Genomic DNA, 12,062 nt, shown 5'->3' with positions numbered 1-12,062 from the left:
GAACGGGGCCATTGCGCTAGGATATTCTGCAGCATCCACTTAGTTGAGGCCATTCTGGGCTCAGTCCTGCAAGGCACTGAGCACCCTGCCTGGACAACCCCTATCCCCAATATAACCTGCAGGCATGGCATAAGAAATTGCCAGCCTCTAGCCTTCTTCCGCATAGCAGTAAGCATGGAATCTATGGCTGTCTTTAGCCATGGGATGTGGAGATATGTGCCCAGCTTAATGCTTAGGGGGGTAAGCCACATCCTCCCTGTGATCCAGACACTGATGAAAGGCACTGTTATGGTTTTGGTTGGCTAGAAACCCAGCATTGTCTCTCTGAAAGCCTTTGGGACACCTTCAGTGCATTCCTTGTCCATTTCCTGGCCTTACCTGTGTGCTCCCAGCGCTGTCGACACAGGAAGCCATGTCCAAGGTCCACGGTTTGTGCAAAGCAGCTAAAGAGGGAGTGTCTGAGTGAGTTTGACAAGTGAAAGGTGAAAGCGCAACACAGCTTCCCGCCCTCATGGTCCGTGAAGGGGCTGTGGGGAGCAGATGAGGGGCCACGAAGGAAAAGTACAAAATATAGATCAAAGTGACGAGACTTCGGAAAGACCTAAGATTCGTTACCGCTAGAGAGGAATACCACAGCTGCCGGGGACAGTCGATGAAACTCAGGCAGCTCCCATCTCCTGGATCTGTCTGGGAGAGTCATGTGAAGCTAAGCTGTAGTTACCCGTTCAGCAGAGGCTGGAAAGCTGGATAAAGAACCGGCTCCTCAGTGCTGCCTGAGATCTAAGTCTACATTGCAAGGCCCAATCCAGAAATGGGCTCTGCCATGGAAACCTCTGGCCTTCCGCGGGAGTAGGGGCTGCTGGGGAAGAGCAGCACAGGGAATCGGGTCAGGGCAGGGGGCTGGAGGAGAATCCCCAAGGTCTGCGGTATAGTCCTGAGCACACAGCTGCTGAGTTTTAGAGGTATAATATCTGGGGGGGGTGGGGGGGAATGAACAGATTTCCCCAGTATTCCTAGGTAGGCAAAATACCAGTGATGGTAGACGATGGTGTAAGTGTTTAGTTTTTATTGCTCACACAGGAATAGCAGATCTAAATCATTCTACAGTGCTTGGACTTTGACCAAAGCAATGGGAAGGAAAAAAAGATCAAAATAAAACTGAGGGGTAGTATCCATTATCTGTGTGGTCATTTTCCAGGGAGATATTCAAAGCCTCTGATATTCCTGCTTCTTCTGACTTTGGCGCTTCCCCATGCTCTGTAAAAGAGAAAGAGCAAAGCCATTTCCATGTTGAGTGTCAAAGTATTTTCCTTAACTCCCCAGCTGCTGGAATCATGTGATCACTTGAGAATCTCAGCTTTTAATAAGAAAGAAAGAAAGAAAGAAAGAAAGAAAGAAAGAAAGAAAGAAAGAAAGAAAGAAAGGTTCCTATCCCTTTGTGAGGGGGTGTCCTCCACACACAAAGCCTGAAGGGGTAAATTAGGCCAATTAAGTTGCTTCTGGAGGAAAGCCAGGGACTGCTAAAGCCTAATTGCTGATGAAGTCCTGCTGGGGGAGGAGCTGGGCCAGGTTAATAAAGCCAGGAAGTTGGCAGCAGAAAGGGGGCTGTGGGGAAAGTAGTCTGTAGCCCTGTTTTGGGAGAGGGGATGTGTGTTTGGGGCTATGGCGTTTAGTCTACAGTTACTGCCTGGGAGGAGGGGGTTTGGACTGGCAAACCCAGAAATTGGGGGAACCAGAAGGTCAAGATCAGAAGTAGGAAGGTGTCCAGGAAAAGAGCAACAGGGTCTGAGGGAAGGCAGACCACAATTGCAGGTAGAGTGTCCCTGGGTGGGAACCTGGAGAAGTGGACGGACCCAGGTTCTCCTGCCAGCTACTAGGGAAGTGGCATGGACAAGGCAGTGGAGCTCAGACTCCCTAGGACGGCTGTTGGGAGATCTCTTGTTACCCTGGAAGGGGGGACTATAGTGACCTGACTGGAGGACTGAGTCCTGAAGAAGCAGCATCCTGTGTGCCAGAGAAAGAGGGAGACCATGGGCCAAGGAACCAACAGGAGGGAGTATCAGATCTGGAACCAGCTAATTCCCAGAGCAACCTGGTGGAGGTGCTCCAAGGGTGGGTGAATCCCATGACACCTTTATGTTTCTATGTGCACTGATTTGGGGGGCCTGACTCAAGATTTTTAAATGTGTGGGTGGGTGACCCTGCATAGCAGTGGCATATAAGATGCTGGCCTCTGGGTACATAGACATCTCCTTTGTATAGAAGGGTTACGTGCATGGGCCCAGCCTGCAATGAGCTCTGCATGGGGGGACTCCTGCCCCCGTGCAGAGACCTGGGAGGTCAGTGGGGGCCTGTGAAGGCACATGGGATCTTGATGCAGGATTGGGGCCTCTGGGCTCCAATGGAAGTCGACGGGCGTAGCAGGCACCCAGCACCTCTGACATGCTGGCCCTAAGGGGATGGTTTCAAAGCCCCTAGGGGAGGTGGATGTTCAGTTTCTATCAATGTCAATGGGAAATGGGCACCCAAATCCCATAGCCAGTTCTAGGAATTTCAGCTCAAATCTCCAGGTAGTCCCCTGTGGAATAAATATGAAGGGCCTGATATCAACAGCCCTAAGTCCCAGTGAGTTCCTTGTGAGCCAGGAAGGGGCCCAGGTAATACAGGGACACTGTCATCTCTGTAGCTGTCCCATGGGGCACCTATGGGGAGAAGCCCTGGGCCCCAGAATCTCCACACCTGCCATTTCCAGACTGCGCTGGTGATGAATGGGTTCCTCTTGGGACTGGACTTGGTGGGATCCCCTTCTTGTTGCCCAGTCCCCTGCTCAGCTCAGCTCTGCACTGACTGTCTGGGACATCCCTGTTGGGGAGACCTGCAGGGTGGGGAAATTCCCCAAAGGCCTAGACAGAGCCATCAGCTCCACTCCCGCCTTGTGGCCAGGGAAGCAGGGCCTTCCCAGGGGCTGCCGTTTGGAACAGACTGGCTCAGCAAGCGGGATGCCAGGAGCTTGCTGCAGCTTTGTCACTGCTGTGTACAAATGCAGGCTTGAGCAGGGAAGAGTCTCTGCAGCTAGCCAGAGGCAAAGACCCATTGCCTGGCTGGGCAGTTCCTCTGCTCCCAAAGGATGCACCTAGGGGCGAGTTCTCTGGAAACGTGCTCTGATCTGAAGGGGGAGGGAGAGCTCAGTGGTTTGAGCATTGGCCTGCTAGCCCCAGGGTTGTGAGTTCAATCCTTGAGGGGGCCATTTAGGGATCTGGAGCGAAAATTGGGGATTGGCCCTGCTTTGAGCAGGGGGTTGGACTAAATGACCTCCTCAGGTCCCTTCCAACCCTGATGATCTATGATCCCAGAGGGTCTCTAACCACTTACCTTCTGGATGCAGAGTATCCTCGGCTGGGGGGCCCTCCACGGCCTCCTGCTGAGTCCCACCAGACAGCTCTTGAGCCAAAGATAAGGCGGGCTCCTCCTCATGGTGCCCTGGCGATCCCTGTGCTTTCTCTGCGGGTTCCTTCTCCACCTCCTCTTGCCCTTCAGGCTGAGGCTCCGGCTCTGTATCCTGCTGTCGGCCTCTTCTTCCAGCTCCTCGGCCCCTCTTTGGCCCTTTGCTCGTTCCCCGCTCTCTGTCGGAACAGTACAGCGTCTCGCACGGCGCCGTGAACCAGGGGACAGCCCTCCCAGGCACAAAGGAGAGGGAAGCCCCCAGCTGCCAGGCACTGTCAGTGGGAGCTGGGCGTGGGGTTCCCCGTGCAGAGCGCTTTGTCAGCGTAGCCGTACTGCTGTGCTCTGCTAGCAAAGAGCTCCTACCGTGGACACAGCTAGGCCAGTAGCCCTCAGCACTGTCGCTGGTGCAGCTTATTCCAGCCTCTCCTCTTCTCCCCCCGCGTGCGTGCTTCTCCCCCCGGCCCACGCAACCTGAACTCCGCTGGCAGAAGTGCAGTTCTGCCAGCATAGCTGGCAGCGCTAGGGGCTTTGGCTGGCACAGCTGCATCCCTCGCAGGCCACACAGAGCGGCGCTGGCCAGAGTCTGTCGCTACACCTGGCCTGGGCCTTAGTGCCTCTCCCCTTTGTCTCTGTAACGCAGAAGTGGGCAAACTTGCTATTCTGCGTGAGAAATCACTGCCCGGGAAAATAATGCACCGTGGCCGGCACAGCCTTCCCTATGGATTGATGCACACAGCTGGTGAATTCTGAGCTTGCCTGGGTAATAGGGGCTCATGCCTAAAGCCAAGTGTCCTGCCAGCAGTCTGACACAGGGGCTTGCCTGAAGCCTCCACCTAGGTGGGTCCAGGGCTTAGCCCCTTCTGAGCGGCGCCTGAAGCCATGGTGCAATGTTGGGAACAGCTGTTCAGATCTTAGAAGTGAACTGAGAAATAGTGTGTGAGACAGGGCAATATCCTGGACAAATCTTATTGAATTACGTTTATGTATCCATGTGGGCCAGGGATTGTCTGTAATTCCATGGGGGAGGGGGAATCACAGCCCTCCAGGAACTAACCATGGGAGCTGAGTAGGCAAAGTCACACCTCCAGAGCAGTACCACCAACTGGAGAGAGGCTTACACATACTGGTTCCAGCTGGATTCTCCAGGGACCAGCAGCCAAAGAAAGGACTTCAGGTTAAATATCCTGAGTTTAAACTGACTCGGGGCCTTCTTCCTGATCCAGTAAACGGACCAGACCTCTGGTCCCAAGGGGCCCCCAGTCCTTAGGGAAGAGTCGGAAGGAATTTAGCCTACTGAGACAGCATAAGACTGAGAGGGCTTGTTCTGAGCTGAAGCTGGGGTGAAGTTCTGACTGCAGGAAAATCCTTCAGTGGGGTTTGAAGGACTTGCTGGAGTCAAGGTGATCTCTGGTGAGCTCACTGGCATGTGTGTAGGTTCTTTTCCTGTTTTCCTGTTTTCTCTGGCATGCTTTCACCTTAAGAATAAATGTGCTTGCTTAGGCAGAGCCGTGTGGTAACTTAACTATGGCAATTACCCTGTTTGCCATCTCTGAGGAGTAAAGTCAAGCAGGCTGAGTAGGCTGCCAGACAGCTGGGGATCTCCCAGTGTAGGCAGGGAGCTGTGCAGTCTCTTCAGGAGGGAGAAAGATGTCTGGGAAGCTGGGAGCCTACAGTGGGTGCCCTTGCTGGGCCACAGCAAGGGAAAACAGGGGCAGGTGCCCTGAGCTGTGATGGTGCGGTCACCAGAGATAGGGCTAGATGGCCCAGTCCAGATCGCAGGAGCAGCCCTGAGAGGCAGCGTGACTCTCACCCACCCCGAATCACAATTCCTCCTTCCTGCCCAAGGTCTCCCACAGCTGCCGAGTTTTGTGTGGTGCCATGTCTGACAGTTTATGCAAATTATTTAATGAGCTACTTTGCATATGCACAATCTGCATATCACAATAAGTGCCAGCTTATGGTCAACACACTCTGCCTGGAGCAGTGGTGGGAGATAGGACGTGGAGCTGCACACCACTTGGCAGCTCTGAGGCTGGGGCAGGTGGAGGGGTGGGTAGGCTGGAGGGTGTCTGGGGCGCCAGAGGAGGTGGGGATGGTGCTGGGGTGTCTGGGTCAGTGGGGGCTAGAGGGTAGATGAGGAGGCTGATGTGTATCAAGTCCTACCTGGGGGCTGGCAGGGGACTAAGGCTGTCTCTGGGGGCTGGTGGGGGGATGTCTGCATGAGGGAGCCTGGGGCTAGTATTGAGCCCCTTTACTTTGTCCACCAGCCTGGCCACCTGCTGCAGAATAGCCCCATTGCTCGTATGGCATGATCTGGAGCCCTACGGTATGCAGCACCCTGGGTAAAACCCCATGGCCGCGTTGGCCAGCGGGTTGGCTTTCCCCCATGTGCTCTGTCAGTGATCCCTGAGCTCACCAGGACGTGTGAATATTTGACCAGCAGAAGATTTGGATCTGTGGGTCCTTTCTTTACTTGTGCTCCTCCCCTGGGCAGTAGTGCATAGCGGCGTTCATTGCACTTACCACTGCACATGTTCAAAGGGACAGGGCTAGACGACTTGGCCTTCGGGCCCCACCCTGAGCCAGGGGTGGTGTGTAGGTGGCATCCCACGAGTAGCCCTTGGAGGAGAGTTACAGCCCTGCGGCTCTCAGTGGGGGCTCATCTCTCTCACCCAGCACCAGCTCAGCTGTGCTGGATCAGACCCCAGGCTCTGCCCACTTCCCGCTCTGCCAGAGGGGACTCCCCATAACAGTGCAAAGGGGTTCTTCTGCCACCCACCCCTATGTGAGCACATAGTCCAAGTCACAGTGTAGCAGGTGGCCATTCCCTGTATACAAGGGGTGCTTCCCTGTCGCTAAGATAAAATTTCCCCAGGGTGTAAGTATAATTTACCCCAGAACCCACTGGACAGTATCTTTCTCCTGTGCCTCCGCTTTCCTTTTCCTCAGCAGCTCTCGGTCTCTCAGGCGGCGTGTGATGGCCCCTACAAGAACAGACCAAGTGTAAATGTGGTGCCATGACTGAAGACTAACCTGTGATAGTCTTCCTGGCGATGACAGGGACACAGCAAGGTGAGTCGAGTGGGAGCACCCTGGGGTGGGGCCTGCTAGTGGAAGGGAGTCGCCTCAGCCAGACAGCGAGCTATCATGTAAATAACACCCGGGACAGAAGTGCACTAGAGGCCACAGATAAGGGGCAAGTGATCACATCCTCCATGCTGCAAATAACACCTTAATGAAAGCAGATGGCTTTGGGGATGGACTGGACATGCCCAGCTTCTTGGACAATAGCTCCCACATGGCAGCAGTGGGTCCTGTGTCCAGAACATTGTCTCCCATTAAATCATTGCATAACAGCTAGTTGGAAAGCCTGCAGGCTGTTAACCCAAAGCCCGTTGGATTGGCAGGGTGACATTCGGTCTCTCCCTCCCCTTGTCTGTTAGTTAGTCCCACCCTTGGCTCCCTTGGCCCTGAGTGAGCCTGGACATGTGGCGTTACCTCCCTCTGAGTTGAATTTGCTGCTATTTGAAGGCTCATGTATGTATTGCTCATCTGTACTTGGAGAGCTGCCAGGTATTCATGAATCCCAAGGTTTACCCTGTTTTACCTACACAGAGTATTCATTGTGGCCTAGTGGATACACACTGGTGTCCTGGGACTCATCAGACCTGCATTCTAATCCCAGCTCTGCAACTGGCTGCTGGGTGACCCTGGGGAAGTCTCTTTGAACTGCATTCAAAAAAGAATGAGATGTTCATGGAGGGTAGGTCCATCATGGCTATTAGCCAGGTGGTCAGGGATGTAATCCCATGCTCTGGGTGTCCCTAGCCTCTGGCTGCCAAAGCTGGGAGTGGGCGACAGAGGATGGATCACTCGCTGATTGCCTGTTCTGATCATTCCCTTTGGGGCACCTGGCACTGGCCACTGTCGGAAGACAGGACACTGGGCTAGACGGACCTTTGGTCTGCCAAGTGTGGCCATTCTTACTTCCTGTCAGTAATGACGCTGTCCTCCTCTACAAAGTTCTTTGAGATCTACTAGTGAGAGGAGCCAGGGATCCCTGTCTGACAATCTGCAGTAGGTGCTCACACGTGGTTCTTCTCACAGCTCCTCTCCTGTGGAAGGGCCAGATCCTGCGAGAGGCGATGCACCCTGGCCCGGATCTGGCAGTACGGGAACGCACTCACAATGCTCAGTGGGCGAGCAGTCCTGATGGGGGCAGGGAGAGGCTCAGTCAGGAGTGAGTTCCCGGGCTTTGTTGGCACAGGGCCGGAGTGCTTGGCACCTGGCAGGACTGAGGCCTAATGGGTTTCAGCCAGTCAGGGAACAGGAACATTCCTGTCCGACAGGGCTGAGCACTCACTGCAGGGAATAACGACAGTCACAGGGTATGTCTGCACTGCGATTAGACACCTGCACTGGCTGGCCCATGCCAGCTGGCTCGAGCAAAGGGGCTATGTCATTGTGATGTTTAGGTTTGGTCTGGAGTCTGGGCTCTAGGACCCTGCAAGATGGGACCGTCTCAGAGCTCCAGCTGCAGCCTGAGCCTGAATGTCTACACCACGATGAAACAGCCCGCAACCCAAGCCAGCCTGAGTCAGCTGGCATGGGCCAGCTGCAGGGTCTGATTGCACTGTAGATGCACCCAGAGTGACTCCATGGGCTGAAGGCTGTTTGCAGAAAGGAGGACACAATTCCCCACTGTGCAGAGCCCAGCACAAGACCCCAGTTAAACCCTGTGTGAAAGGCTCCAGTGGGCACAGGGCCGGGCACATCACCCATTCATGAGTTAGTCCTCAGTGCCACTGTGGTCTGGTGGTTTTGGGCTCAGTGACTCGCCCAGTGTCACATGGCTGGCCAGTGGTAGAGCTGGGGACAGAATTCAGGGCTGAAACCCTAACGCCTGCTGTCCATGGCAAAACTCCTATTGACTTCACTGGGGCCAGGATTTCCACCCCGATCTCCTATCCCCCAGCTCCAAAGTTATCCTTGTGGTACGGACACCTGCCCACTAGGAACACCGAGTCACCGAGTTGTGGTAACTTGGTCCGCATGTACATGCCTTGTTTCTCCCTCCCTATGCCTCAGCTGCGAGTGCAACGCAAACAAGGCTCATGGCAGAGCTGCTAGCATACTCCTTTGCTGAGACTCAGAGCAGCAGATGTGCCATGCAGGCAGAAAAAAACGCATCTCTAGCAAGGGACGGTGTGAAGTCAGGAGTAAGGAATGAGGCATGCAATATACATTTAAAAGAATAAATGAGTTGTGACTCTCATAATTTCAAACAGACCTGCACAACAGCATTCCTGAATACACACTAAACTAAAGACAGACAACTGTTCTAAATAATTACACCTTCCAGCCAACAGCCTCAAAGCACATTAATGCATTAAGCTTCCCAAACAAGCCCTGGGAGAACCAGGAAGGGCTGTTATCACCAAATGGAGAAACTGAGGCAAAGGGACGTGGTCACAAGGAATCTGACTATTCTGGGAATAGAACCAGCATCTCTTGACTGCCCAGCTGGTGTGCTAAGCCAAGAATAGCCTTCTCTGGATCGGTAACTCTGAACAGGAGGGAATAATGAGAAATTAACTCTGGGAATGCTGCTTTCACGTGCTTTGGATCCCACCCTGAGCTGAGCACCAGGCTCCAGAATTACCATTACTACAGTAATGCCCGAATGCCGCCTCATGCTGGGCCCCATAGAGACGCAGTAAGAGACAGTCCCATCCATGAGAAGCTCACGATCCAAACAGACAAGACGGAAGGGGTGGGAGAGCACAATGTGATTCAAAATGTGTACCAGAAAGAGGACAATATGTAGTAAGGGGGGCGTGCCGTAGCCTGCTCGTTGTATACAAGGGCAGAGGCTGCCGTTAATTCTCAGTACATGAACGTTGTGAAATATCCCCTTCTAAATGTATGTATAAAATGCCATATTGACAATCCCTAATAACAATGCCCCTCCAAAGGAATTACTTTAGGGACAAGCCATGGCTTTCAGTGATCAGTGGATAACCTGTTGTCTGCCAAATAGTAAAGCAGCAGGAGATTTACTGAGAAGACTGGTTATGTCGAAAGGTAGAAGGATGCTCGCAGGGCTGACGGGATGAATTCACTGATGGTTATTAAACCAGGATGCATTTAGCTGGTGACGCATGTTATACTTTGCCTGTATAACTGAGATCAATTCCTTATTTCTTTTTGCGAGCTAAGAGACTGTCAAAACTTGCTGAGAAACAAACTCTGAGAAAAATATTCTAGGCTAAGTGTAATAAAAGCTGTGCCACCTTTACACACCAGCCTAAGCAAATTGTTTTGGACTGATCAGGCCGAGACCTCCAGCCCATCTTTTGTTGCTCTAAGAGAGGACTGAACGGCTGATAAGCAGACTGATGAGGGTTTGCATGCATTCTATTATCCACAGTCCCCAGATGTTGGCATTTGAAGTCTGGTGTATGAAGTCCCCCTATTGCTTGTGGGAGGCCTGTTTAAACTGGAATGGCAAACTGTCTTGTTGCTTAAAATACCCTGGTATCTCTGATTTCAGCTGCATGCTTGCAAACCCTCCCCCTGCAGAGGTTTCACTACGCACCTGATTCCAAGACCTGTGTGCCGGTAAAAGCAATAACTTAGATGGGTTTCATAGCACATGGCAGTGCTTTGCATTGACCACCTCACTCACAGGACAGACACCTGATGCAAAATGCCCATATTCTTTAACAAAAGAACACTGATACACACAGTAAAGTCCAGATCAAAGAGGCATAAAATTCTATATAGCCCTACTGGGTATTTGTAATGGCACAGGATTCTGACCGCTCTGAGAAGCATTTCCAAATGCTTGTCCCCTTTGCAACAATGAGAAAAGTAACCTGACTGTTGTTTTGTGCTGGGCAATCATCTGTTTCTTCCATACTCTGTATACCAAGCATCTACTGTAGTGTACATACATAGTTTTGATCATTTAACTCTTTTTTGGTATGCTATCAGTATGCAGTTTTATCTCCTTTCTGCTAAGAAATCTAGTGACGCATTAGACTATAACAAGCTCCCGTTCCACCCGTCATGACATTAACTTGGTAATGTTACCTGGCACAGTGTGTTCCTCTCTGGCTGGTGGAGGCTGCTGGGAAGATTCTGAGTAAGGATGGTCCTTTTCTAAGCCCTCCATTTTTCTTTGCTGTTTGTTGCTGGGGTTCTGGGTTTTAACTAAAAAGCAGCTTAGCTGTGCAGTAAGGGCCTCGGGAGTTAGGCTACATACTGCAAAAGGAGTAGTTAGAGAAAAACACAGCCCGCCCACGCAACATGGCTTATCTGGCCTGGCCACTGGTCTGGTACTGCTGTTCTTCTTATCATGTCACAAAGCTGGGGGAGCCTGGGCTCATGTCCTGTCGTCTTGCTGCAAAGGAACATTAGTGTGCTTCTTCACGACTGGTGCTCCTCAAACAGGAAGTTAAGAGCGGCTGATGCTGTTGTGTGTAGAGACCCTCTTGTTTAATAAGGTGGGGGGAGGGAACTAAGCAGTCCCTTCTACTTGCCCTTCTGCCTCTCACATCAAATGGCAGCAAGCCCAACACAAAGGAGGCATTGCCCCAGGCAGAGGGCTCTCGTTTGAGGTCTTAAGTGGGACATAAGTGGCCATAGGCCTTCAGCACGGGGGTGAACTTCACTTTCCGAGGACACTGGTGCATCTCCAATCTCCGGGGTAGAGCACGTAAAGACAACCAGCTTTGCCCCCGGGAAAGACTTTTGTGGCTGGGCATGGCCTCCCAGGCAGCTCCTGCTTTCTGAGCTGTCAGTTCTTCTCAAGCCTGTGCATGGAGTGTCTCTCCCAGTCCGTGGCCTGCTTTGTGACAATGTTGGTGACACCCGCTCAGCAGGCACTGCACACACCCTTCTGTGCCCTCGGAGCTGCATTTTAAGCAGTCCTTCCTGGTCTTGCCCTTAATCAGACCGTGTCAGTCCTCATACTTGCAATACCAAGGCCCCAACCCAGCAAAACACTTAGGCATGTGCAGAGGACGGGAGGAATTGTATCCCAGTGCAGACCTGACCTGGGTCCATCCGCCATTGGAGAGAACCTCGGGGGGAGGGGACTGTCAGTAGGATGTCCACGGTATGGTGCATGGGAGAACAGGCCCTCTGGAGCCACAGTTGTAGGCAACGAAAGTAGATGAACAAAGGCGGTAACATACGTGCAGGCCACTGTGAGGCCAAGAAGGGAAAGGTAAGCCCTGGCTGGAACAGAAGAACTGGCGGTGGAGACCATCCGTTCTTGTACGGTCTCTGGAACCTGTGCTCTGGTAGATAGGCACGTGCGAAGACTGCATTGATGTGGGCCCCAATGAATTCTAGGGACTGTTTGGGATCCAAAGTCAATTTTCTGATGTTTATGCTCATCCTTAGGGAGGCGAGGAGTGTGAGCAGCTTGACTGGAGATTGAGCATTGAGCCTCCTCTTTGAATCACGCTGCTATCAGCCAGTTGTTGCAATAAGGGAATATAAGGACCTCTTGGTGTTGAAGGTAGGCCACCACTACCGAGGGAACTTTGGTGAAGACCCGTGGAGCAGTGGTGAAGCCAAAAGGTAGAACCATGTATTGGAAGTGTTGA

At 52.6% G+C, this 12,062-nt stretch overlaps 1 protein-coding gene across 3 annotated transcripts; it reads right to left on the bottom strand.

Moving 5' to 3' along the window:
- Positions 1-1,051: 1,051 nt before the first annotated feature.
- On the bottom strand, positions 1,052-10,847 carry HEMGN (hemogen). Of its 3 annotated transcripts, none has more exons than XM_027820397.3 (4): positions 10,540-10,823; positions 6,338-6,428; positions 3,373-3,623; positions 1,052-1,257 (listed from the first exon to the last, which is right to left on the bottom strand). In XM_027820397.3, the coding sequence occupies exons 1-4, from the start codon at positions 10,619-10,621 to the stop codon at positions 1,148-1,150; spliced, it is 534 nt and encodes a 177-aa protein (XP_027676198.2). In that variant the 5' UTR covers positions 10,622-10,823; the 3' UTR covers positions 1,052-1,147. The 3 variants fall into 3 exon arrangements, with proteins under 3 accessions (XP_027676198.2, XP_027676199.2, XP_043403586.1); XM_027820398.3 differs by having other exon boundaries at positions 6,350-6,428; positions 10,540-10,818; XM_043547651.1 differs by having other exon boundaries at positions 3,373-6,428; positions 10,540-10,847.
- Positions 10,848-12,062: the final 1,215 nt, after the last annotated feature.

This window comes from Chelonia mydas, chromosome 5 (genome assembly GCF_015237465.2).
Source record: "Chelonia mydas isolate rCheMyd1 chromosome 5, rCheMyd1.pri.v2, whole genome shotgun sequence".
In the NCBI taxonomy this organism is placed as follows: Eukaryota; Metazoa; Chordata; order Testudines; family Cheloniidae; genus Chelonia; species Chelonia mydas.
This window is presented reverse-complemented; position numbering and strand designations above follow the sequence as displayed.

Bases quoted from the DNA above. Each gene is read 5' to 3' on its own strand.
- HEMGN (XM_043547651.1), bottom strand. From the start codon at position 3,991: ATGCAGCTGTGCCAGCCAAAGCCCCTAGCGCTGCCAGCTATGCTGGCA. The intron at 1,258-3,372 runs GTAAGTGGTTAG...TCTCTTTTACAG, and splicing joins GGATACTCTGCATCCAGAAG to AGCATGGGGAAGCGCCAAAG.